Here is a 24,462-nt window from a genome sequence, read left to right as displayed (position 1 = left end):
TGTTGATAGACTAGGGAACAATTTTATTTCAGCCCTGTTCCATACCCCAACTTCACCCAAGGTAGTATTTTTCCTTTCCAGGTGTGTCGCTTTCCACAGTATGTGTGACTTGGGCTTTTCTCACCTTTCCTCACAGATGTTGAAAGGGATGAAAGTGCTCTTGTATATTCAAATCAAGATTACAAACCATACATGCTTCATTTGCAAGAAACGTAACCAGATTTTAATTGTGCTTCCTGTTGTCAGAGCTTCCTTTTTAATTCATGTGTGGTAAAGCAAATTAAATGATATGCTGATAGTTTCAAACCATGACTTATTTTTTTGTGTATTTGAACTAAAGTCTTTATGTTGGTGGATGCATTTACCAGCCACCTTTGTTCTGGGCTTGGAAAATTACAAGTTTGTATTTCTAAGCTTCTTCCACAAGGAAAGTATGCTTATAAAACGCAAGCTTGCTTTCTGTTCTCATCCTCCCATTCCAGAAGCTGCAGACATTAAGTAGAATGCCACGTGATACGAGATGCTTATAAAAATGTGATAAAGGACAGGCATGGGTGGAGACCTCTGCTTTATTTTTTGACTTTATCTCAGTTGGGAAGAGTTTTTGTATCTGTGCATCACTAAAATAGTCTCAAAAACCAGGAAAACACAAGCTTCCTTTAAGATGCTTGTCTTCTAACTGTTTGGTTTTTTAGGGGTGACAGGAAAAAATACCTCCAATGAAGAAAATGTGACTTTCCCATCACCCCCTCCAAGTATCACAGACATACTCTTCTCTCCCTAAGCATAAACAAATAAACAACAAAAAAATCAGCTGATTTTCTTTATTTTTTCTTTTAATATCTACAATTATTCCGTTTTATGCCAGTGTGTTATCACTGTTCCTTCGATAACTTTACAGACTCTTTGAAGTAATCTGGATGAGTTTAGGGGTCATGTGCATAGCTTCCTAAACCTGAGAATTATGATGGAAGACAATTCTATTGAAGTTTATGGTGTGTAGATAAAGGCTTGGAAGATTTTTAATTAACCTGAAGGATTAAACCATTACAGCTATTGTTCTTGTCTTGTAAGAGTTGAAGAAACGGTAAACTGCTCATTAGATATGGGTAGTATTTAAACAGGAAAATAACTCTGTTTTCTTAATACTTTGGGAATTAAATTACTAGTTACTTGTGGGGTTTTGATAGACTCCCAAATAAAGGGAAGAACAGTAATTAATCAGGACCTGTGTGAAGGCTGCTGTAATAAACAGAGAGCAGTATCATGTCACTGGAAAACAGATGAACCAAAATAATTATTCTGGTTGATTGTGCATGTGCTATGCGTTACAGGTTAATCTGAGGCCAAAAAACCAGAAGGATTAAATCTTGGGGTGCTATGAGTTGATGGGGCAAGAACAGCCTTGTGGGTTTGTTCTGGTATTTCATTTTATTTTGGTTGTGTATATGTGTATTTGGTTGTGTATATGTATTGTAAGCTTCTCTAGGGAATGATTCAGAGCAGGTGCCTCAAGTGAAGAAAATCTGTTTAGTTGATAGAAGAAAAACTTTGTTTTTTCAGGACGCTGAGTGTTCTGCTCTGATCTGCTGAAGCAGTTGAGATGTTTAATTTAGTATTATGAAGACACTGAAAAGTATAAATGCCTTGCTGGGTTGGTGTCAGATCACATGCCAAGTTACGGGTGGGGAACGAGAGACTAGAGGAAGATTAGGGAGGAGTGGGATATATTTGTTGTAAATAAATAATGAAAGGCTGTGGCCAGAGAAGATAAGGTGTTTATAAAGTGTAGAAGGATGTTCTGTAGGAGAGTGTGATCACATATGCCTGTGGCTGTGTATGAGTTTGTTGCATTGAAAGGGAAGAAAATAGATTGTGGAGCATACCTCAATCAGATTAAAAGGTTGAAAAGAAATAATGACACAAGAGAACAGTGTAAAACTTAATAAGTTTATTTTTTTAATATTGGCAAAAAGAATGCAAAAAACAAACACAAAGTTAAACAGGGCATTGAAAGTGTGTAATAAATATATAGGGGATATAGTGCGGATTAGAAAGAAGGTAAACCAGAAGATGTTTTATATGCTGCAGGAATTCTGAGAGGAGTAAGTGAAGACTTTCTCTCCTTTTCGAATGATGTCTCCATCCCTTCCTGTTGACAACTCGCTGCACTGTCTGTTTACACCTTCCAGATGGTGTTTGGGGATACCGGTGCGGTGAGTTTCTCCTGACTCCTTGAGTTAGCATAGATAATGTGGTATGCTTTTTTTTAAGATACATATAAAGTTATTTTTGGCATTTTTTTAATTTGCTCCACCACCTTCAGGGGTTGAGGTGAGGCAGACTGGCCTGTAGTTCCCCAGATCCTCTTGCTCGACCTCCTTGAAGGTAAGACTGACATGTTTTCTCCATCTGTTTTCAGCTAAACTTACCTAGAGAAGAAGTTTAGATTGCAGTTACCTTTTCTTCATGTAACTTGCTTGGTATTTTTGTAAAGACACTTACCTTAGACGCTGAAAATAATACTGTTCACTGAATTTAACTTTCCTATTTGTTGATCAAATTTTCACCTTACAGTTGGAAGCAGGTTGTATTTGTACCAAATAAAAATTAAGGTTGTATACTAAAAGTAGTGTAATATATCTTGTTAATTGTTTTTGTCCTCTCTTCCGCTTCATTAGCTGGAACCAGCCCAGGTTAATTGAGAGTTGGAACTCTATTCCAGACTACCATCTTTAGAGAATAACCAGTTTTCCTGAAGACATCAGGAGGAGATTGTTAGGGAAGGCACTGATAAGGCCTGCCTTTGATGCGCGTGAGAAATCATTCATGTGAGCTGGCAGCTCTTACTACCCCATCAGCTCAAAACAGCAACATTCATTCTGGTCATGGAAGGGGAAGCTCGTGGACTGATGGGAGCAAACAGGACATCAGTCAAGCTGAATTGATTTAAATCGTAATTACAAATGGATTCTTTAAAGGCATAGGGAAGCTTTTGTGCATTTTATGTTTTTTTCCTTGAAAATGCTTCGTTGTCAATGGCTGGCAAAAAAATAAGTCATTTGGTAAATAGTGTTAGTCCTTTATGCTAAAATGAGCATTGATTTTGTACTTTTAAGCAATTAACAGAAATATAGCTATTTTCTTAATATTTACACATTCTTATCTTATAAAATAACAATTGGTACGTTTCCTGTTTACCAGCTAATAATTAATTTTGATCTGGGACATGTACAGTTGCATTTGGGTGGGAATTTGAGTTCAGTTACAAATACAGAAGCCTAACATTTTAAACTTGTCCCCCAAAACATATTCCACAGTCAAAACTGGTGGAATAGACTAAACAAAGGCAGTATTTTTATTGAATTAAGCAGTTTGTTTCTGGATATCATGGCCTTCTAGTTTTTGTAATTAATTTATATCATCTTGAGAAGGAAAGATACAGGTGGTTTTGGTCTGACGAACCTGTTACAATTTTCTCTGGGAGCAGTTATTCATGGCATATGGTGGCATATGATTCTTGAAGTGGCAAAAAGGTGTTTATGTTATTTTAGAGAGTTATTCTGATCTATGTTTTATTACAATAATTAAGTAATCCCAGGTGTTAGCAGGTGCTTGTTTTGCTATGGAGAAAGTTAGTGTCCCCTAGCTTTGTTTTTTTATACAGTTTTGCTTTATTAATGGATTTAAGAATTGAGTGCATAATTATTTTTTTATCTTACTCATTTTGACATGTTTGCTCCTGTCTATTTGGTTGTGGGTTGTGTGAGATGAGGACTGTGTATGTTCATTCAGGGCTTAGGGTAAGACTTCAAGCTTCAACCAAGGCTTTGATCTAGGCTTCCTCCATTCCAATGATGATGATAATACTTGCGCTAAGTGAAGGAACATAAATTTTCTTAACATGCCTCAGACAAAATTTTATTTAAATTCTGCCTTGTCAGCTGTTCTTAAGTAAGGAGACCTTTACATTATTTGAGTCTGTGATGCCTGGGCCAGCAAGTCCGACCTTTCAGATCGGAAGTGTCATCACACAGCCTGCCTGGACACATGGCAGAGAAAAGGCTGTGGGGTTGTCTCTTCCTGTTACATCAGGAGAAAACACAGGCTACCTCAAACCTCACACCATCTGAAATTCGGACCAGTGCAGTAGATCTGTGTCCTGGGATCCATTGCATGCACTCAAACCCCAAGATGATCCAGCTGTCAGGAGGAATCAGCCATGACTGTTGCAATGTGATTGCCTTCAGTGCTGTTTTACTGCCTTATTTTGATGATGAATTAAGCCTAGGTTGCATAGGGGCAAGTAAAGAATAATAGAATAAAGTATAAATATATGACTCTATAAATCTCCTCCAGAATGTACGGTGTCTGAAAGGTTAATGTAATATGCAATAGTTAATGTAAGTGCTGACAGCTCACATACTAAAGTCCCTTCTAAGAGATAGCTGCAAACTTACTTATATTACTAACTGAAAACTTATTTCTGTATTTTGGTGAATTTAGCATGCAAGTAGAATTAAGATATTTGAAGAGTCAAAACTTGTGGTATTTGGGTTTTGCATGGGAGGTCTGTAACCTTCAAACCAATTTAATAGCAGTATGCAATAACATTTGCTAAAGTAGCATGTACAGCATGTATATTATATGTTTATGTTTAGGGAGATTGGTTCATCAAGGATACCTTAAATTGTAGGGTTTCCCAGCCTTTTTTTTTTACCCTTTTACCTTTTTCTCTCTCCGCGCCCCCCCCCCCCCCCCCCCCCCCCCCCCTTTTTTTTTTTTTCTTTTTCTTTGCAGTGTTGGTGGTGCCTGCAGCATCTTCCAGCTCTGGGAAAAGCTGTTACATGTGGATGGTTTTTGTTACCTTGGAAGTGTTTATGTTCTGCTTTAAAGTAGCTTGCCATGGTTTGAAAATACATTTTTCTAATGTGTGCTCTGAGCATTTCAACTTAAATGTTAAAAGAAAAAAAAAATTGCCCTTTGTTGCTTAGTGCTTTTACTGAGGATTGAATGAAATGGCCCATGAGTGGTTAGTTGCTAGAAGGGGGAAGATGATTCTGCAGTTCCTAAGCTTTCCATTTCTGCCTGAAGGCACCTACCTCCTTCACCCAAACCTGTGAAGTCTGCAATTTTTTGAATTGGACTTTTTTGTCAAAGGTTTTTTTTGCCTGGGGGGGGGGGAAATAATCGTTCCCAAGATGAGTAAATTCATCATCCTTTCAAGATTACTTCTGAATGACTGTGTGCATGGTGTGTCGGAACATACCAGTTGGCATTCATGCCTGCGTGCGTTTGAATGATGGAGATCCTGAGGGGAATGAGGACTTGCCTCTGGGAAGTGATTCTTAGAAACTTCTGGATGCATGGCTTACAACATTATGTAGGACCTGTTTATTTTGATTCCTCTACAAACAGAAAGCCTTTGGCTTTGAGTACTTTTATTAAGCCATTAACAGATAAGCTTTAAAACAGATGTCTTGTACAGATGTATTCAATACCGATGATACTGGTGTGGCCAAATCTGACATGCAGGAAGACCTGAGCTGATTAAATGAACAGATGCCATTCAGATGGTAAAAGACTGTTCTAAACTCTGCTCTGGCAGTTTTCAACAACTGCAGTAAAAATCATAGAATCATAGGATAGTTTGGGTTGGAAGGGACCTTTTAAAGGTCATTTAGTCCAACGCCCCTGCTGGGACATCTTCAACTAGATCAGGTTCTCAGAGCCCTGTCCGACCTGACCTGGAATGTTTCCATCTCGTGGGCATCTACCACCTCTCTGGGCAACCTGTTCTACTGTTTCACTACCCTCATTGTAAAATAAAAAAAATATTTCTTACTTATATCTAGTCTAAATCTACCCTTCTTTAGTTTCAAACCATTGCCCCTTGTTCTGTCCTGCTGAAAAGTCTGTGCCCACCTTTCCTACAAGCCCCCTTTACAGAAAGGCTGCAATAAAGCCTCCCCAGAGTCTTCTCTTCTCCAGGCTGAACAACCCCAGCTGTCTCAGCCTTTCCTCATAGGAGAGGTGCTCCAGCCCGCTGATCATTTTTATGCATCTTCTCTGTTTTATGCATATTCCTGTGCTGAGGACACCAGAGCTGGACACAGCACTCCAGGTGAGGTCTCACTAGAGTGGAGCAGAGGGGCAGAATCACCTCCCCTGACCTGCTGGTTGTGCTTCTTTTGATGCAGCCCAGGATATGGTTGGCTTTCTGGGCTGCAAGTGCACACTGCCAGCACACATCCAGCTTTCCATCCACCAGTACCCCCAAGTCCTCAGGGCTGCTCTCGATCCGTTCATCCCCATCCTGTATTGATACCAGGGTTGCCCCAACCCAGGTGCAGGACCTTGCACTTGGCTTCGTTGAACCTCATGAGGTTCACATGGGCCCACTTCTCAAGCTTGTCCAGGTCCCCCTGAGTGGCATCCCATCCCTCAGGTGTGTTAACTGCACCACGCTGCTTGATGTCATCTGTGAACTTGCTGAGGGTGCATTTGATCCCACTAAGTCATTGATGAAGATACTAAACAGTACTGGTCACAGTACGGACCCCTGAGGGACACTATTGGTCACATTGACCACTGCCCTCTGGATGTGAACATCCAACCAGTTCCTCATCCCCTGAGCAGTCCATCCATCAAATCCATATCTCTTCAATTTATAAGGGAGGGATACCAAGGCCTGACAGAAGTCCAGATGGATGACATCCATAGTTCTTCCCTGTCCGCTGATGTAGTCACTGTATCATAGAAGGCCACTGGGTTGGTCAGGCAGGACTTCTTTGGTGAAGCCATGCTGGCCGTCTTAAATCACCTCCCTGTCCTCCGTGTGCTTTAGCATAGTTTCTAGGAGGATCTATTCCACGATCTTCACAGGCACAGAAATGAGACTGACAGGTTGGTCCCTTTTTCCAGTCACCAGGGACTTCACCTGACTGCCATGACTTTTCAACTATCATGGAGAGTGGCTTGGCAACTACATCAGAAAGCATTCAGTGTTTAATGTAAATTGTTATTCTGCAACACTACTGCTGCTTTATCATCTGTTGCTAAGTCTTCTGAGGTCAGGTCTCTTCTGTCTCAGTAGTGCTGCTAAAGTCAACGTGGCTGCTCTGTGCAGTTCACTTATACAAATAAAGAAGAAGGTGCAAGAAGAAAAGGTGCATGTGACTGTTTCGTGCAATGGTGGCTGATCACTTTCCCTTCTTTCCCTCCAATTCTTATCCTTATTGTACTGAAATTTACTTTAAGAATTGGCAAAAGAAGGATTTTCATCGAACTTTGAACTATTGAATTGTTACGCAATTTTTACAGGAATTTACCAGGCAGAGATCCAAAAAAAAAATATCTGTGCATCACTTAACCTTGCCAATTTTTTTTTTCCTTATCTCTTCCTTCAAAAGAGAAGATCCTGTGCAACGTTAGATCCATTCCACAAAGTGCCAAGTTTCATCTGGGAGTCTACCTTTAAAAGGGGAAATGCTTTCGGAGATTTGCTGAAATTCTTTTTCCGTTTATTTTGCTGTAGCCATGGACTGGTATTCATGGATGAAAACAGCTTTTTGTATTTTCTGCAAATGCTATTTTAGGTACATCAAGCACGGACAGTTATTTTGCAAGTTGGTATCATCCTAATGTGCAGAGGAAGTGAAGGGTTTCAGATATACTTAAAATCGTAAGAAAATATATTTTAGGTTAGAATCAGTGGATTGTTCTTCCCCCTCACCCTTTGCTATTGACGTGAAACTCTTGCTTTGCAGCTAAATCGTATGGTTGAAGTTGCTGTACAACATGGTGTTTGAGGACGTGAGTGACTGGTAATTTCCACGGGGTTGTGCACATGGTCACAGCTCCAGAAAAGGCTCCAGTGAAGTGTGGTGGATCCAACAGCGCTTGACTAGCTTCGAGTTTGTGCCCGTGCTTGGATTCCAGTGGAGCCAAGCATGAGTTTAATCCAAAGTCCAGTAATTAAAATGAAGTTGAAAGACTGTGAGATGGCAAGACTTTGGGGCAAGTCTTAAGTTCTTTGGGGTTTCAGTAAGTTTGCAAATTGTAGTGCTAAAGGCTCGTTTTTCTTTAGTATGTAATTAGCTTCATTTTTATCCCATGTTGGTACCTTGTGGAAGCCCAGGTAAGGGCTTTGTGCATTGGGATGCCGAGCAGACCTGAGTGAGTTTATGATTTTAACAGAAAGAGTGAAAAATCAAGCAGGGTCTAAGCTGATGCCAAGACAGACTTAGCAGGGGAGGAAGGGAATGGCTGTTTATCAAATGGAAATTCAGGGAGATTTGAGATTTGTGTGACCTGTGAACAAATGCCTGGCATTACGTTATGTGGAGCAGTGTAGCCTTAAATTGTAATGTAGTTTTCCCCAAGTGTCTGTGTGGTTTTATTAATTGTATAATCAATGGAAATAAAACATTTAAGATTTTGGTCAGCAGAATAGCGATGGCTTATGTTGTAAGATATAAAAGTTTTACCATCACTTTGGTAGTTTGTATTAGTATGATGACTGCTGTTACTTGCAAGTCACAAGTGGTAATCTTAAAATCGCATCAGTAAAATTTTTATGCTATGCACTCACCGTCGTGTTTGATATACAGTACACCAAAAATGTTTTACAGAAAAGAAGTTTATTTACTAACAGTTTAGAGGGTTTTACATTTTTATTTTAGGTAGTTTTCATCTCCCTTTTCTGTAAATCTACTCTTTAGTTATTTCATTGCTGTGTGTAGTTGAGAAAGGAAGATATTTTAATTTACATATCAGAAGCCTGTAAGAATTACTTGTAGTAAAATTCAGTATCTAAACAAAGTGCTCCTAAGATTTACTACCTTGACACTTTATAGGAAATAAAAGCATGTGTTCTGTAGCAGATGAAGGGTGATAATCCACCTTTTCCCATATGAAAAATACAAGATTTTAAAACAGATTCATGATTTATAATGTTGCCTGTCCTGCTCCAAAAGTCAGAATAGTTCTGAAAGGTAAAAGCCTTAAATTCTATGTTTCTTTGGTTTGTGGGGGTGTTTGGTTTTTTTGGTTGTGTATTTTTGTTGTTGTTGTTGGTTTTGGTTTGGTTTGGGGTTTTTTTTGTGTGAGGAGTGGCTGTCTGGTCAGGAAATTTACATAATACCAGTAATGTGTTTATACCTGAGTTGGATGAACTTTATTTGAAGAAGTTTGAACATCTAAGAAGATTTGGAAATATTACAGGTTTAATTGGTTTCCAAGAGTCATAGCCTACATACTCTTTAGAGTAAAGATCTTCCAAAAAGGTGGATGAATAGGACTTTTAGAAACTCACATTACATGAAGCATGTGGGAGGTCTCACTTGATACTACCTAACGAAGTCACACATTCACTTCAGATCTGTATTTGGGTGGGAAATCAGTTAAAAAATACCAAAAGCATAGTCAGTTCCTGTATTTTTTTTTCCTTTTTTTTTTTTTTTTTTTTTTTTTGCCTCTCAGCTTTAAAATAGTTTTCTTGGATTACTTAGTTTGTGTAACTTAAGCCACTTGTGCATTAGTAATTTTTTCTTTTAAAATCTTTCCTATAGGGTTACTCAGAGCAGGATGAAGCATGGTCTACAGCGTACTCCTCCAACCTAAATACCCCTAATTTGTTTTCAGTGTTTCCTTTGACTGACTAGACATTGCATACCTGCGCGTAACCACATTGCTGTGGGACACAAGTAGAAGTAAGGTCTGATGAGACTGCACCTCAGGACCTCAAAACTGCCATTGGATCTGTAAGGGCAGGGAGAAACACAGATGTGATTTTTCTACTCGTTACATAGGTGGAGAGCTATGTGGACTGTCAGATTTCTGGAGACAATACATCTCCATTGCGCTAGGGCTGTGCTTAGCATGCTGTGCACAATGTCTGGTCCATCCTTTACAAGAAAATTGTATCTGGTTTTTCTGCTCAGGGTCACAGAGTATCCACAGTCTTGTCTTCTCTGGTGTGGTATCTTGTGGGACTGGATGACACCTTGCTGCTCGTATGATTGAATCAACTACCAGTGATTTCTACATTCCATCTTTTTTTTTTTTTTTTTTTTTTTTTTTTTTTTTGGTCTTTTTCTTTTTTCTTCCTTCCATTCCCAAGTGAAGGCTCTGTCCTGAAAAAGCATTAGATCCACAGTTTGTCTTCAGGGCTACCCAAAAAACATCCCGCTTGGAGACCTGTGCTTTAGTTTTGAGCAACACAAGATGTGTTTGTTCTGGATGGAGTAATGAAAGTCGTTTTTTTTTTGCAGAGGGAGGAGATTTTTTCTTCTTGTGCTTGTTTTATTGCACTTCTTGCCTGAGCATATTGGGAACCTGCCTGACGAAGATGGATGTGTTAAAACCTCAGAATGATGGGATGTTATAAGAAACAAGAATATGACCTGAGGAATTTGCTTTAGCAGTCAAGAAGCAATCTGCTTGCCAAGTGACTGCTTTTCTTTCATTTGTATATGCAATTTGAAAAGAGACTATTCTACTTAATAGAACTGATAGGAGGAGAGAAGGATGGTTTTCTATTCTGAAAGTGTTTGTGATGGATACCTTTTATCTGATATTTGTGTTTCTGATGGAAAGATCAGTGGGAAGTCTACCAGGAGAAAGGACAAAAAAAAGTTGGAAGGCATATTGGAAATTATTTGGATGGGGTGTTGATTGCATTTTTAGTTTCCACTTACCTGGCTTCGTTCAAGGAACGGTTAAATGTGCTAACATCTATGTATTTCACTATCAGGTCTGTCTTGGAGCTCTCTGTCCTGCAAAATGCATTAAATAATCATGCAGGATTTTGCATGATGGGCATTTTAAAATTTCTTCTCTATTTGATTTGTTTATCGGGGGGGTGGGGAGGTGATTTCAAACTGCTTTATAAGAGGGCCAGGCTGTTTCTTTTCACAATTAAGCTTAGTTTTCCTACTGTCATGCTCTTTTTGTAATTACTGAGTAGTACAGTACTCTAAGATGCCCTTTGTTGACAGCTAATAGGTATGTTGGCCTCATTCAGGCAGCCTCTAAATGTTACTGCCCTTGACCTCTTTTTGTGACAGCGTGGGTCTACTGGAAACAGCCTTTTTCCGGGAAACCAATATGATATCCTATACTTTTTCTTGCCTTGACCCTTTCCACCCTTACTGCTGAGATGCTACATTAGTAATTTTACTCCTAATGTAGTAGGTTCTGTGATTATGTAGAAGTGCACCCTGAAACGTTGCCCTCACTGGGAGGAGCACTCTGTGGTATGCAATGCAGCGAGAAGAATTCCACTTTCACATTTGCATTTTTAAGTTTTTCAGTTGTCCTGCTTAAAATTTGTCTTCAGATGGCTTACTTTCTATGTCTCTGAAACACACATAAAACATTAAATGTGTTGGCCTGTACTATATATCTGACATCTTGCATAGCTTTTCCATGGTTATGAGCATTTTTCATTAGGAGGCAGCTGTTACTCAAGTGCTGTATCATTTAAAAAATAAAAGTTTTTGCTAAATACCACAGAATAGAGGAAAAACAACTACTTTTTTTCCCCCTCTGCTTTTTCCAGTGTTCATCCGTATTACTTTTTTTGCATTAAATTCAACAGCATAATTTCTGAATCACTGTGGTGTACATATCAGATGTAGCTAGGTAGGAGCCACTGTTCCTGTTTTCACTTTTGTCCATCACTATAAAGCTTTGTGAATAAAGTTCAAATATGTTCCTTGCACTTCTGTTTGAATCTGTTTAGAGGTGTTGGAATAACAAACCACAGATTAAAAACTTGTTGCTTTAAGAAAGGGGAAATGTTTTAAAGTCCTTTGAGCGCTAAAGTCATGCAGATTTATATTGTACTTAATGTTTAATCTCACTGTACTCCAGACTGTAGCCAAGATGAAATGTAAGTAAAGAAAAATGTTGGGATATGAGAAGGAGATGGCCTTCCCAAAGTTACTGTATGTTTCAGCAATACCAATTGAAATAATGAATCTTGAGTATTGTATTCAATTTCAGTCCACTTATTCTCTATGAACAGCAATCAAAGAGAAGGCGGTAGAAGTTACTTTAGAACCTAAGTGATGGAAATTATGACTTTTGTATGAAGGAATACTAAAAAAAAAATTTAAAACCTTGCAATATGTATGACTGCAGTTTGAAGAGTGGAGTAAAAATAGTATCTTGTCAGCTCAGTATGATTTCCACAGATGTTTCTAGTGTTTTTCCATTAATTTCAGTGGGAGCTTGTATCTAGACCACCTAGAAATCTTAAACACATGTAGGAGGAAATTGTGAATGGAAAAGCCTAATTCAAATGGATTTTTCTGCCTATCCTATGCTATGTAACAAGATGAAGGGACTAATTGGAGTACAACCATAATACATTTTAAGTAAATCAGGTTGCGATCAGTAATCATTGTTGCAGCATATGATTAGTAGGTTGTGTCTGTTTGAATAACCACTGTACTTTGTCTACCATCATATTTTCTTCTATACAAAAAACTGCTGAGAAACTTTTTGTAACAGGAAAAGAACACTGTTGTGTTGTGGTTTGTTTTGTTTAGTGATAGTACACAGCTAACTGTGGCTGTCAGCGTGTGCTGAAACTTTCTTTTTTAAAATTGCTGTGAATAGTTCTACTCTTGCCAGCTAATCTGAGAGTAGGAATGCCAATGCGGGGAATAAAATATGGAAAACAATGCTGTGTTTTATATAGCACCTGCCATATTCTAGAATGTTAAAGCACTTACTAAATAGATGCTGAGATGGATAAAATATGACAGTGCCTATAAGCAAATACATCACCTGCTAAGCTTTCAGCAAAATAACTGGCGTACAGCCATAAGCACCATTAAAACTGCTCCTGAAAGAAAGACTTGACTAGACCTCTAAGGGATAACTCCCTATTATGTGTTTCATTAAAAAATTCATCATAATGATCATAGAAATTACAACAAACCAAAACAAGACTGGAAAGACCTTGAGATACTTACTAATCCGTTCTTTGGCCCCCAAAGCAGGCTGAATTTTATACCTGTTTTTTAAGCACAGCTGTTTAGAAATCTGCATGAAATTAATAAACTACAGTGGGGTCAGCACAGCCCTCTCTTACAATATGTCAACCTATTTGTAGCAAGACTTCTCCTAATTACTGGTATAAATTTTTCTAACTTTGTTTTTGGTAGGTGCATTGCTTCTTGCCCTAGCCAGGGTACGGTGGAGACAAGGTTATTCCGTAGTGCGTGCAACTTTCTTTCAGATCTGATGATGATGAAAATGCCTTTTAATTTTTTTCCTCTCTAGTCTAAATAGTCCTAGTATATTCAGCCTTTCTTTCAGTTCCTCCTTTGAGACTTGTGGTAATTCCTGTTACTATCTTTGGACTCTTTCCAGTTGCTTTGCATTTTTAATAAATGTTAAGCCAAAAAATTGACTCTTATTCCTTCCTGCTAAACAGAAGGAGAGGAGTGCTTCCTATTTTATGGAGTATATACTTGTGTTTACATTCCTGTATGATGGTTTCTTTTATTAAAAAATGACATTTTGAACTTGTATTCAGCTCACGGTCTGTTATAACCCCTGATTCTCTTCCGAAGAAGCTGCTGTCTAGCTGCTTACGTGCTGTGCGGTGGGCATACAGCTGACTGTCTTCCAAAGTATGGAAACCTCCACTTGCCCCTGCTGAATCATTCTATTATTTTTCTGACCACTTTTCCAGTTTGACAGAATAATTTTGAGTTCCAGCCCTGTTATCCAGCATACCTGCAGAGTCAGCTCCTGATGGTCAGCAGATTGAAGCATGTCCTCTGCTTCATGTAGGTTGCTAATGAAGACACTCCCTGAAACTAAACCAAGTTCAGATCCTTGCAAAAACCTACTCAGTACACCTTTTTGGTTTTGGTACCAAGCTATTAACTTTTTTTTTTTTGGGGGGGGGGGAGGGGTGGGTGGGTCATGTAATCAAGAGATGTTGCCTTCATTCATTAGCAATCTCCTGTAGAAAATACCTGCTTATAAGAAAGGATGTGTGAGGGAGTCACCTGCCATTTCTTCGGTAATACAAGCTAGAAAGCATCAACAGGGAACGAGGCATCTCCTGGTATCTGGCTTGTGCTGTCTATTCCCCACCGTTTCTCAGTGGGATAGAATAAAAGTTGTAATTTTTAATGATTTGATGGTGCATAGGAAATAGGACTAATTATTGCTATGTGCAAAGTAGGACTTTACTGTTGAGAAATTATCTCATAGCACAAAAAGGGGGGAAAAAAAAGTTGGAGGTGCTGTCATCGTCAGGCCTATGTTTTCTTACGTTGGACTACTGTGATTACTGGATGCTTTTTAATAGTGCAGATTACAGTTACTAGAAAAGAGCCGGATTTGAAAGTAGCCTTTCAAGTATCAAAGAATAATCTTTTGTGTTCAAAAATAACATTTCACCTTCTTCACTTCATGTCGCTATAGAATACACTCTTATAACATTTGTATCTACAGAAGGAAATGTCATGAGCTAAATCCTGTGTCATGAAGGCATTATGTCACATACTGAGATGTACACAGAATTCAATGTCAGTTATTTTTTATGGAGAGGGCCAAGCAGCAGCATGACTATAGCTAGATGTTAAGTCATTGATATTCATAACTGGTGATGTCTTGTTTGCCTGTGGAATTGAAACAAACACTGATTAAGATTAATCCAAGTCTCCTGATAATTATACTAATTGCGCACATGTTGCTAATAATAAACTGATTTTTTAGAGAGATGATAGAAATTAGCATGATAGAGGTACCGTGCACTAAATTTGATGCACGTGGAACTTAAACTGAATAGAATGTGGATATCATTAGGATGGAGATGAACGTGATAATTATTTGAACAGTTGAATGCAGGACATTCATATAGAAATGTAATGTTACTTACACAAAATATTTCTGAGTGTACCTGCTACATACGAAGGCCATGTTCTAAAGTTCTTAATAAACAGATTTGAGTTCAGGCCTTAAGTTGCAAATTCCTGCAGTGTGACATACATCTACTGCCGGATTCAGGCACCAGAACTGTAGATGATTTTATAGTTTATCTTTATAAGGCTTACCTGGCAATGAGTCGGGTGCCACCCTTCTCCAAAGTGGTGAATTTCAGCCTGCAGCGTGAGCATATGTCATCTTTGGGTACACCAGGAGATGCCTTTCTATCGTTTATTTCAGAATTTACAGCAAACTTAGCAGAAGTGCAACAAAAACTACAGCAGGTTATAAGACCACTGAAATTTAGCTGATCTTCATTTGATGAAACATTTTGCTTTACGCACCCCACATGGTAGCAACATTAGAGCAGAGAAGTCATTTGAAAGTATAAAAGAGACAGTAAAAGAGCTTCCCCTAGTTTGCTACTTTGTTGTGAGGAGAGGATGGCTTTAAGACTTCAAGGAAAAAAAGTCTTATCGAGTGCTTTATAGTTATTTTATTTTAAATTCACGTAGTGGTAAAGACAACTGAATGCCTGCAACAGGCCTATGCTAGCAGTGATAATGCAGGAAGCTACCTTTCCCCTGCTTCCGTCTTAATTAAATAGCATCAGCCTGGAAGCAAGAGGTTGTCATTTTTTATTATTTTTTTATTCTTTCTGTCTGTCTTTACACAGTATTTGATCTTTTCCTGTAATTATGAACAGAGGTACGGATTGTAATGGTGTATTTTATACGTAATTTTGCAGTAGTCTGTGGTTGAAGGCCCCTTCACTGGATGTAATTCTTCTTTAACTGATGTTGAAATGTTAACATCATGGCTTGATTGCTGTCTTTTCCTTTGAGCTGTGCTTCTTGGTGGCTCTGTAGTAAGAAGTAAATGAGAATTGAGAAGACAGACTTCAGTTTCATTCTGCTTAAATTCTGTTCTTCACATCTCTCTCATAAACTTTGCTATGCAGAAAACTCACTCAACTTTTTCCTTTTTTTTCCTCCACTCAAATAACTTGCCTTAAAAAAAAGTTCATTTTTCTTGGCATTGCTTTTCAGCTTTGAAGAAAATTTAAACATTCCTATCCAGTCCATTGATCCTTATCTAGCAAGACTGTTCTCTGTGGTGTCAAGGAATGAACTACACACTGAAAGCAATCAGCAACTGCTTCAGTCAATCTAATTATTCTACTCTGCCTCCCAGCAGATGACAGAAAGAAGAATTGGAAAAGGAGAATTTTCAGCCTAGATGCCAATGTGTGTATTGGAATGGCAGAAAATTAAATGTCGTAAAGGTCCAGAGTAGCATTTTTAACTTCAAGACTTGAAAAAACTTCATCCTGAGACTTTTCATCCTTGGCTTAGTTCCTTTATGGATTTTATGGAGATACTTCCCAACAAAGCTCAGTTGTTCTACCATGTCTAAATAAAGGCAGCAATTGGGCATGCGGCTTTTTATGGTGGAGTCAAAGAAAATAATTGTTATCAAAAAAACCCCAAACAACAAACACCAGCACCCCCTTCCCCCACCCCAAACAAGAGCCAAACGACAAAAACCCAAATGCCAAATAATTTAGGCTGAATCTTAAAAGATCAGGTAATTTAGGGAATGATTTAAGTCTCTTATGTTATTCACTGAAATAATGTGTTTAGCTTCATGTGAGTAGTCTTTTTTTTTTTTTTTTTTTTTTTTTTTTTTTAAGCAGTGCATGATATTCAGCCTGGCTTAGCTGAGAATAGACCCCAAAACAGTCTCAGATATGTTTGGGCTGTCATGTGGTATGAGGTAAGAAAAGAACAGTATCCCACAACATCATCCAGCTGAAGCACCCACCTCTGTGTGGCTGGAGGGGGCTGGAGCTAGGAATATGTAAACAGCTGGAAAGGTTTAGTTGTACTTTACAAAGATGAGATCACCATATGCAGATTAATTTTATAACTACCGAAGTTGGATGTTTACAGTTAGGCACATAAATCTTTGTGGTTTTGGTTACAAGTTTTTGAGTAAATTGCTAGTTCACATTTGGTCATTCAGTAGATTTGCAGATAAATCAGGTTCATCAGACATGATGAATATGATTTTGTCTACTCAGCCTCAAAAGTAAAGTCAAATATTCATATTTTAATGTTGTCTAAAAAATGAGGTGATATGCTGTGCTAGGCCAGATTTTGTTCTATCAAATAGCAATCTGAACAATTTTTCTGTAATTCTTTTGGTTCTTTGAGTATACATAGAGTGTCAGCATGAAAATGAAATTAATTTTTTTTAAGACCCAATAAGGTAATAATAACTACGGGGTGGTGGTGTGTGTGTGTGTCAGAATTAATCACTGTATTGGTTACATGATAGCCTATACTTGGGAAATTGTTAACTTTGAAAATTAGCTAGTACGTATGGAGAATAAAACAAGTCTAAACAATAATTTTTATTTAATAGCTCTGGGCAGCAGTACCTGGAACTCCAGGAATTTAACACAAAAGGTTCGTACTAAAAAAATGTTAGGACAGGTCAATCTGTGACTATCCCAGTCTGATGTTCTGTAGATGCTGGTTATGTTTTCCTTTGAGTGAGACCTGATTGCCCTCACCTTTTGTAGCAGCTCACTATAGCAACAGTCATTGGGGTTTATCTGTTTAAATGAGAGGGGTGGTGGCTGTGCCTTTTTACCTTAAAGTTAACTCTATGTGACCTTCTCAGGTCTCATGTAGTTGATTCTGGCCTCAGCAAGTCACTGTTTCCTACTTCCTTGCACTTTTGAGATGTGCATCTCCTGCCCCTCCTTTCAGTTAGGATTTGATTTCAAATCATCCTGTAAGGCTTTTAAATTGCAATGCGGATTCACTTTTGCTCTGCCCTCTGGTCATGGTAAACGTTATAATTTAGAATTATTTAGCACTAATGTGGTGTCTGTCACTATTGCTTCATTTATTTACCTTCTCATCTCCCATAAATGTCTTCTGCCTCTCCAGATGATCTCTCCTGATCATACTAGGTACGTAATTATAATTACAATAATGTTAAGGCCTATGGAGTTTGAGACACAGTACAAACAGAGCAATGAATCTGTACTTCTTGCTTAAGGGACATAGGTTTGAGCCTTAAAAATCTGCACATTGAGGGAGAGGGTTGTTTCAGTGGTAATAGCTGGGAATTGCTGAACTGTTCAGCGTGATTCCTGATAGGCGATTTTTGGCAAGCTGCTTTCGAAATGTTTTGCTTCTATTCACAGGAGCTGTTGTACTTGTTAAATTCTTGATAAAATGACATTGCAAACAACAAAAAAATTCTGAACATGGATAAAAACGGCAACATAATCAAAACAGTTTGGAAAGAAAAAATAAGTGAAAGCCAAGATGCTGAAGTACAGCACTTTTGAATTGGGAGCTGCTGCACTTAATGGGTATAAATAATGCAATGCTTTTCCCATGGGGGTATTGTAGAGCTTAATCGGTTAATGGCTGAAAAGCACTCTGAGATCCTGTGTAGAGATACGTTATCTGGGAGCAGAGTCCTGCTTAATGAAAGTCTAAATGCTGCAGAATAACACTGTTCTTCTCTATATGTGTCAGTGTGTCCAATGGGTGTCAACGGTGAGCAAATTCACGGATCACATTGTTGGACATGTTTAATATTTAGCAAGGTGACTATGGCTATGTTGTGGTAAATCAGCAGACATTGGTGATTTGCTTTATTTGCCAATCGGGTGACCTTTTTTAATGAAAGTTTTAGATTTCTTTTTAATACATGATGAAGCTTTGCATGGTTTTCAAACTTGCTTACACTAAAAATTAGCAATGCCCCTTTAAAAACTAAGCCTTCAAATTTATTATATAAAGAGTACTACATAAAATTATAGTATACCTGGCCCTAAAAGCATACTTATATTAAAATTATATAAAAATTATGAATAAATATAAACCGTGGGAATAAATGGTACGAATATGGAGTCTGGTTGAATCTTTTATTAATCTTTTTCTTTTGCAGGTTCCTTTTATGGATAAATACTAGTTGGAAACTCCTGGAACTTACTCAGTTCTTGGGTCTTTTTAGGGCGTATGGATTTTAAAATCTGATTTGACACCGTGGTTACAATGTTATCTTTTTCTTCATTATGATTTGTGAGGAAAACTCAAGAGTTTATTTTTTCATTTTTGTGTATCTGCCCCTTGCATTTTTTTTATTTTATTTTTCATTTTTATTTATTTTTTGGCATTTGCTTGCGAGGTTTCAATAATTAAAGGGCTTCCGTCATGACAGCACCTTTTAGCTCACATGCTACATGGTAATCTTGTTTATTTGCAAAGAATATCACTAGAAATAATTTCTTGGAGGAATCAAGATTTGAAAACTTGCATTCTAGATCTTGGAGCAGCTCATAGTTCCTTTTCAAAGTTAGTAGCTGTTATTACTAATTCTGAGTCTGAATTTTTATCTTTCAATATTCTCATCTATTCATTTATTGTTTACTTCCAAAGCTTACAAGTGTGGACAAGCAAATCAAAGTGATTTTTTTAATCATTTTTTTTCTTCCCCTTTCTGTTTTAACTGCTTGGTTTGTACTGCCCTAGCTTGGTATCTCACTGCTAGCCTCTTTGTGTAGCTGCCAAGGTTCCCTGCATAATTTTCTTGACAAATGGCTTACTCATTAGTATTTCAGCCCCATTCCTACCAACCTCAGAGAAGTGGTATGCCTCAGGCAGGGAAATGTAGTTCCTTCCTTAGGAGTCTTCTAATCTTTTCCTTAAATGCTTTGTCAGAGCCGGTGACAGATAAATGAACATGGTGTAGTTCAAACCAGAGATCGCTTCTTTGTGCGTGCTTGATCCTACATTTTCTAACTGGGAGGTGTTGGACTGCAGTGGAGTCTCCACTGCGAACATCTACGTTTTCTATTCTTTATCCATACTGAAGTCCATGAGACTTACTGATTCCGAAGTGAAATCCATAGAGAAATTTGTCTGTCTTCTTTTGATTGGCTGTTGAAAAATACGTAGTCTGGTAAAGGCTCTGTCTGTTCACAGATTTTTGTTGTTTCTATAATAGAGACAGACCAAGGTGTGATACTCCAGCTGAGTTAGAGTTTGAGTTGAGATGAAGTTCACATCGCAGCAAGGTCTGAGATGTGGATCTCTGGTGATATTTTGGCTCAGAATGATAGCAAATATGTGAAACTGATCTCTTTAAGAGCTTGGTGTGAAGGAAATTGATGTGAAACAAAAATTACAGCACCACTACTATTTAGGGTGGAAACTTGATAAGAAAAGCTAGTTTGATTTAAATGTCGGTAACATACGTATTAAAACCATGAAATAACTCACTGGTTTAAAATTTTAATTATATTTATTACTTCATATTAATATTCAGATTATTCTTCTAAACTACAAGCATGATGTCTATGGTATTACTAAGAAGGTCAGCTGGAGATCTATGGTGAGTCACAGGTTTCTCCAGTTCTCTTTAAGAATCGAAGGAGATGGTGGGAATTAAAGTACTACCAGGAGACAGCAGATAAAGCTGAAGACTTCTCCTAGTTTGTGGGTGAACTGAGTAATTCGTGTTAGCCACCTCCTCTGGCATGGCCCATCTATGTCATTTGGTTTTCTTAGTATTGGGTGGGCTGGGTTTGTTTCTCAAGTTCTAATTTTTCACTGTGCTATGTGAGGTGTCTGAAACTTGGGTATTTGGGCATGTTGAATATTTTCATAGAATTGTTTGTGTTGGAAGGGACCTTAAAGATCATCCAATTCTAAACCCCCTGCCATGGGCAGGGACACCTTCCACTGGACCAGGTTGCTCAGAGCCCCATCCAGCCTGGCCTTGAGCACTTCCAGGGATGGGGCATCCACAGCTTCTCCAGGCAACCTGTTCCAGTGCCTCAGCACAGCAAGGAATTTCTTTCTGATATCAAATCGAAATCTACCCTCTTTCAGTTTAAAATCATTAGCTCTCATCCTACTGTTCCATGTCCTTGTAAGAAGTCCCTCTCCAGCTTTCCTGTGAGCCCCCTTTTAGGTACTGTAAGGCTGTTACAAGGTCTCCCCAGATCCTACTCCATGAGGCAGCATGTGATGGAACCTGGTGTATATGGTGCTGTGTTTCTTTCTGCCTTTTCCCTGGATGAGGCAGGCAATCATTATTTGATCAGTGGATGATGCCTTCTGAGTTGTAGGATGTCATCTTTGCCTACCACAGGCATCTCCAGGGGGCTGGGCTGCTGTGGTCATTGCCAGGGAGGTGCAGCCCTTCTCCAGAAGGGAGATTGCAGCTTCCCAGTTGGCTCCACCAGCAGGATCCAGCTCTTCTGGTGGCTGCGGTTGAGCTACTCTGCCTGAAATTGTAAAAATAAATGGAAAAGCATAATGCAAAATTTATTCTGCAGTGTATTGCAGAGCATGTCATCATCCCACGGAGACTACTGACATGTGGTGACACACTTAGCGGTGGCTGTCTTCAGGTGAGCAGCAGTGCTGAAGTTCAGGAGGTTCTGCTGTTCCAGGAGTGCAGCATCTACCATGTTTATCTCCCCACGATGTGGAGTCGTCGTTTTATGGTGTAGTGTTTTGGATTACTGTCAGGGAAATTATTAATACTTGAAATTAATTACTTATGCTTCCTCTGTGTCCTTTGCACTGTTACCCAGTCTGCACGTTGTCTCATTCTTGGCATTTCATGACTGGCTGCAAAAAAATTAACACTCCCTCTCCCTGTTAAGGCAGGGTGAGGTCTCTATGGTTTTATTATGTCCAAATGGTGTGGTTAATCAAACTAAGAAAGTATATCACTTCACATTAATCCTGCTAATATCTTAATTTCTAAACAAATTAATTTTCACTCAGATAAAACTCCATAGGAGTAAAATTCTTGATGGCATATACCTCAGTAAAAAAACACAGATAGTAGAGTTGCAGGTATTGGTGGAGAAAGGAAGGCAGAAGAGGTAGTGGTAATCTTGACTGCAGTGAGGGCTTTACAGGTATTTAAAAGTCTCTGTCCTTTCCATCTGACATATTCATATTTTTATATATGTCATATTTACAATATGTCTTCTAATGAAGAAAGCTAGTTGACAACATTTTCAAGGTATTGGAAAAATAATACGCCCTCAGCTGACAAAAATAGTGTTTTTTTCAGATTGTATCCTTTGAAAAATGGATGTGTTTAAAAGCAGGAGGCACATTTGAGCATATTCAAGAATGATTTCTGCATTGCCTCTTTCTTGCCAGTAATTTGTAATGTAATGCATTCAAAATACGTTTGTGTAATCAGGATTTTCCCTTAAAATATGTTATTGACTATTAGCTGTTCCGTCTCATTGTGGAGGGAGAGAAGAGCACGGGTATGGCAGTAGGGGGTCAGGTCACAGCTGCTTAATTTTCGGTAGTTTTGTGTGCCTTGGTCATCACACAGTATGGAAAGTTTCCACTAAAGGGCTTAATTGACATTTCTTCAGTAAAAAACAAGCTGTGTTTTAGTTTGTGAAAAAGAAAATCGGGGAATAACTGAGGTATAAATGAAAGACAATTAGATACTGTTTCTGAGCAGGGGTTATTTTCCCTAATTTAATCTACTTTTTTATTATTATTATTATTTTACACTGCTAGTTTCTTTCCTCTGTATTTGTTTATTTTGTTTTTATTAATCTGTCTTTTTCTGTTGAACCAAAAATAGTATGATTGGACTGCTCACCTTAAACTTCTGAATTTCGCATGTTGTAGAGTTTGATGTCTTTCTATCTTCTAGGAGCAGAAGCCTGAATGCGTTTGCCCTTGGTCTTTGATTTCTAATGTCAATTACGCTATATAGTTTTTTCTTTAAAAAAAAAATTATATACTCTCTGAATAATTCAGTAATTTGATGTACCTGATTAAGTTGCTGATCACAAATTCCAGTGTGTGAACCGCTTAAACCAAATTTGCTACAGGATATCTTGAAACTTGATTATGTCAATCTTTGAAATAGTCTTATACCACCTAGGCAGCACAGCTACAGAGCTTGCAAGTATTTTGGCTATCAAACACATTTTACCTGTCTTGAATCATATATATCTTGAGAAGTAGTAGCCTTTTAATAAGTGCAAAACTTAAGGATAAACCTGAACAATCTTGGAAGTGACGCTGTGTATCGGGGAGACTAGTGCCTGTAGCAGCCTTTGAGGGACCGCGTGGGGAGCTCAGGCTTGTTGCAGTGCGATGTGAATATGACAGTTGTCATCATGTGCAGTATCTAACCTGAATGGCAAGTGTACTGAAGTGATGTTTCAAAACATTTTAAAACTGGTGCTTGCCAGAGGTCCCTGCAAAAGTGCGTTCCCCTCTCCGAAGACTTGCTGTCCACTGTGACCTTCTTAGCCCATTCTGCAGCCCTAAAGAATGGTGCGCATGGTTGAAGGTGTGCCTTCAAGTATGGACCATGTTTTTCTGTGCTTGTTTTAGGTGCTTATGTATGTAAGACAGGGCATGAAATACCGGCCTTTGTTCAGACAATAGGCAGCTTCTGGATCAGTGAAAAAGGCATGGTTGTTAATACCTTTTATTCCATATTTAAGAAGGTCTCACGTGTAACACTGAGAGAAAACACGGTCATGCCTTATCCCAGAAAAGGTTTTTTAATTTTCTCTCTCAGTATTGAAAGCCTCAAAGTGTTGCTGAAGGTGGCATCATGATTAACGTATCACTATTAGAGAGCAGACAGCAAGCTGGCTTATGACACATTTTTGCTTCAGTTAAGAGAAATAACAAAAAAAGAACTTGTTCTGTATGTTTCTCAGAGCTTGCTGATGGATTATTAAGTAGATGAACTCCAAGTACATGAAAAAATTAAGAGCCAAATACTTGACAGCTATGTTATGTTGCCTGGTGCTTTGTGATGCATGCAATATTTTGTTCCATTGCGTGTTTAGCCATCATCAGGGACATCTCAAAATGTTCTGCTCTTGGAAGGTCAGGTTCTAAAATGGATCCATTCTGTTATCTGTAAGGCTATTTCAGAGGTATGTGTGTATAACATAAATTCAGCATGTTTAATAAGAGCATAGGTCTGTTCTGGGCTTAATAAGAGCGTAGGTCTGTTCTGGCGTGCAACAATATATCTGCATTTTAAAATGAGTTTGGAAAAAACCTGAGCTCGTGATTAGTATTGCATGTAAAGTAATTTCTGTTATATCCTAGGCAATAGAGACGGTCATGGCAATACAATGATATTTGCTGCTGTATGCCTACATAGTTTTCAAAACTAAAATTCAATGCTTAGCTAAATTGCTAAGCAGACTGGTAAATGTCCAATTTTAGCAGCCTAGCATATGTTTATAATTTTTGTTTTAACATATGCTATGTTGGTTGAACTCCCCTCCCCACACATACGGTAGATAAAAGCTGTCACATCACAAAATGGTGGCAGCCCAACTTTTGTAACATTTTCCATGGCACTTCAGAGTCTTGCATTAATTAGCTATTCTTGGATAGTAGACAGACTCTCATCTTTGTAGAATTTTGGTTTCAAACCCATCATGTACTT

General features: G+C 38.4%; 1 protein-coding gene across 5 annotated transcripts in view; it reads left to right on the top strand.

The window, feature by feature from the left end:
* Nucleotides 1-24,462, top strand: part of FARS2 (phenylalanyl-tRNA synthetase 2, mitochondrial) — a 249,543-nt gene that overhangs the window by 26,792 nt on the left and 198,289 nt on the right. For 2 of the 5 annotated variants that reach the window (XM_040588056.1, XM_040588057.1), the window contains exon 2: nt 2,092-2,216. The exons of 2 other annotated variants lie outside the window; for them this stretch is intronic. In XM_040588056.1, coding sequence (XP_040443990.1) covers nt 2,193-2,216 — 24 coding nt within the window. In that variant the 5' untranslated portion in view covers nt 2,092-2,192. Of the gene's footprint in view, nt 1-2,091; nt 2,217-2,326; nt 2,389-24,462 lie in introns of all 5 variants that reach the window. One more of the 5 variants, XM_040588058.1, reaches the window with a different exon arrangement.

The sequence above is a fragment of the Falco naumanni genome, chromosome 3, assembly GCF_017639655.2.
Source record: "Falco naumanni isolate bFalNau1 chromosome 3, bFalNau1.pat, whole genome shotgun sequence".
In the NCBI taxonomy this organism is placed as follows: domain Eukaryota; kingdom Metazoa; phylum Chordata; class Aves; order Falconiformes; family Falconidae; genus Falco; species Falco naumanni.
Note: the sequence above shows the minus strand (reverse complement) of the source record. Positions and strands in the feature narration are given on the sequence as shown.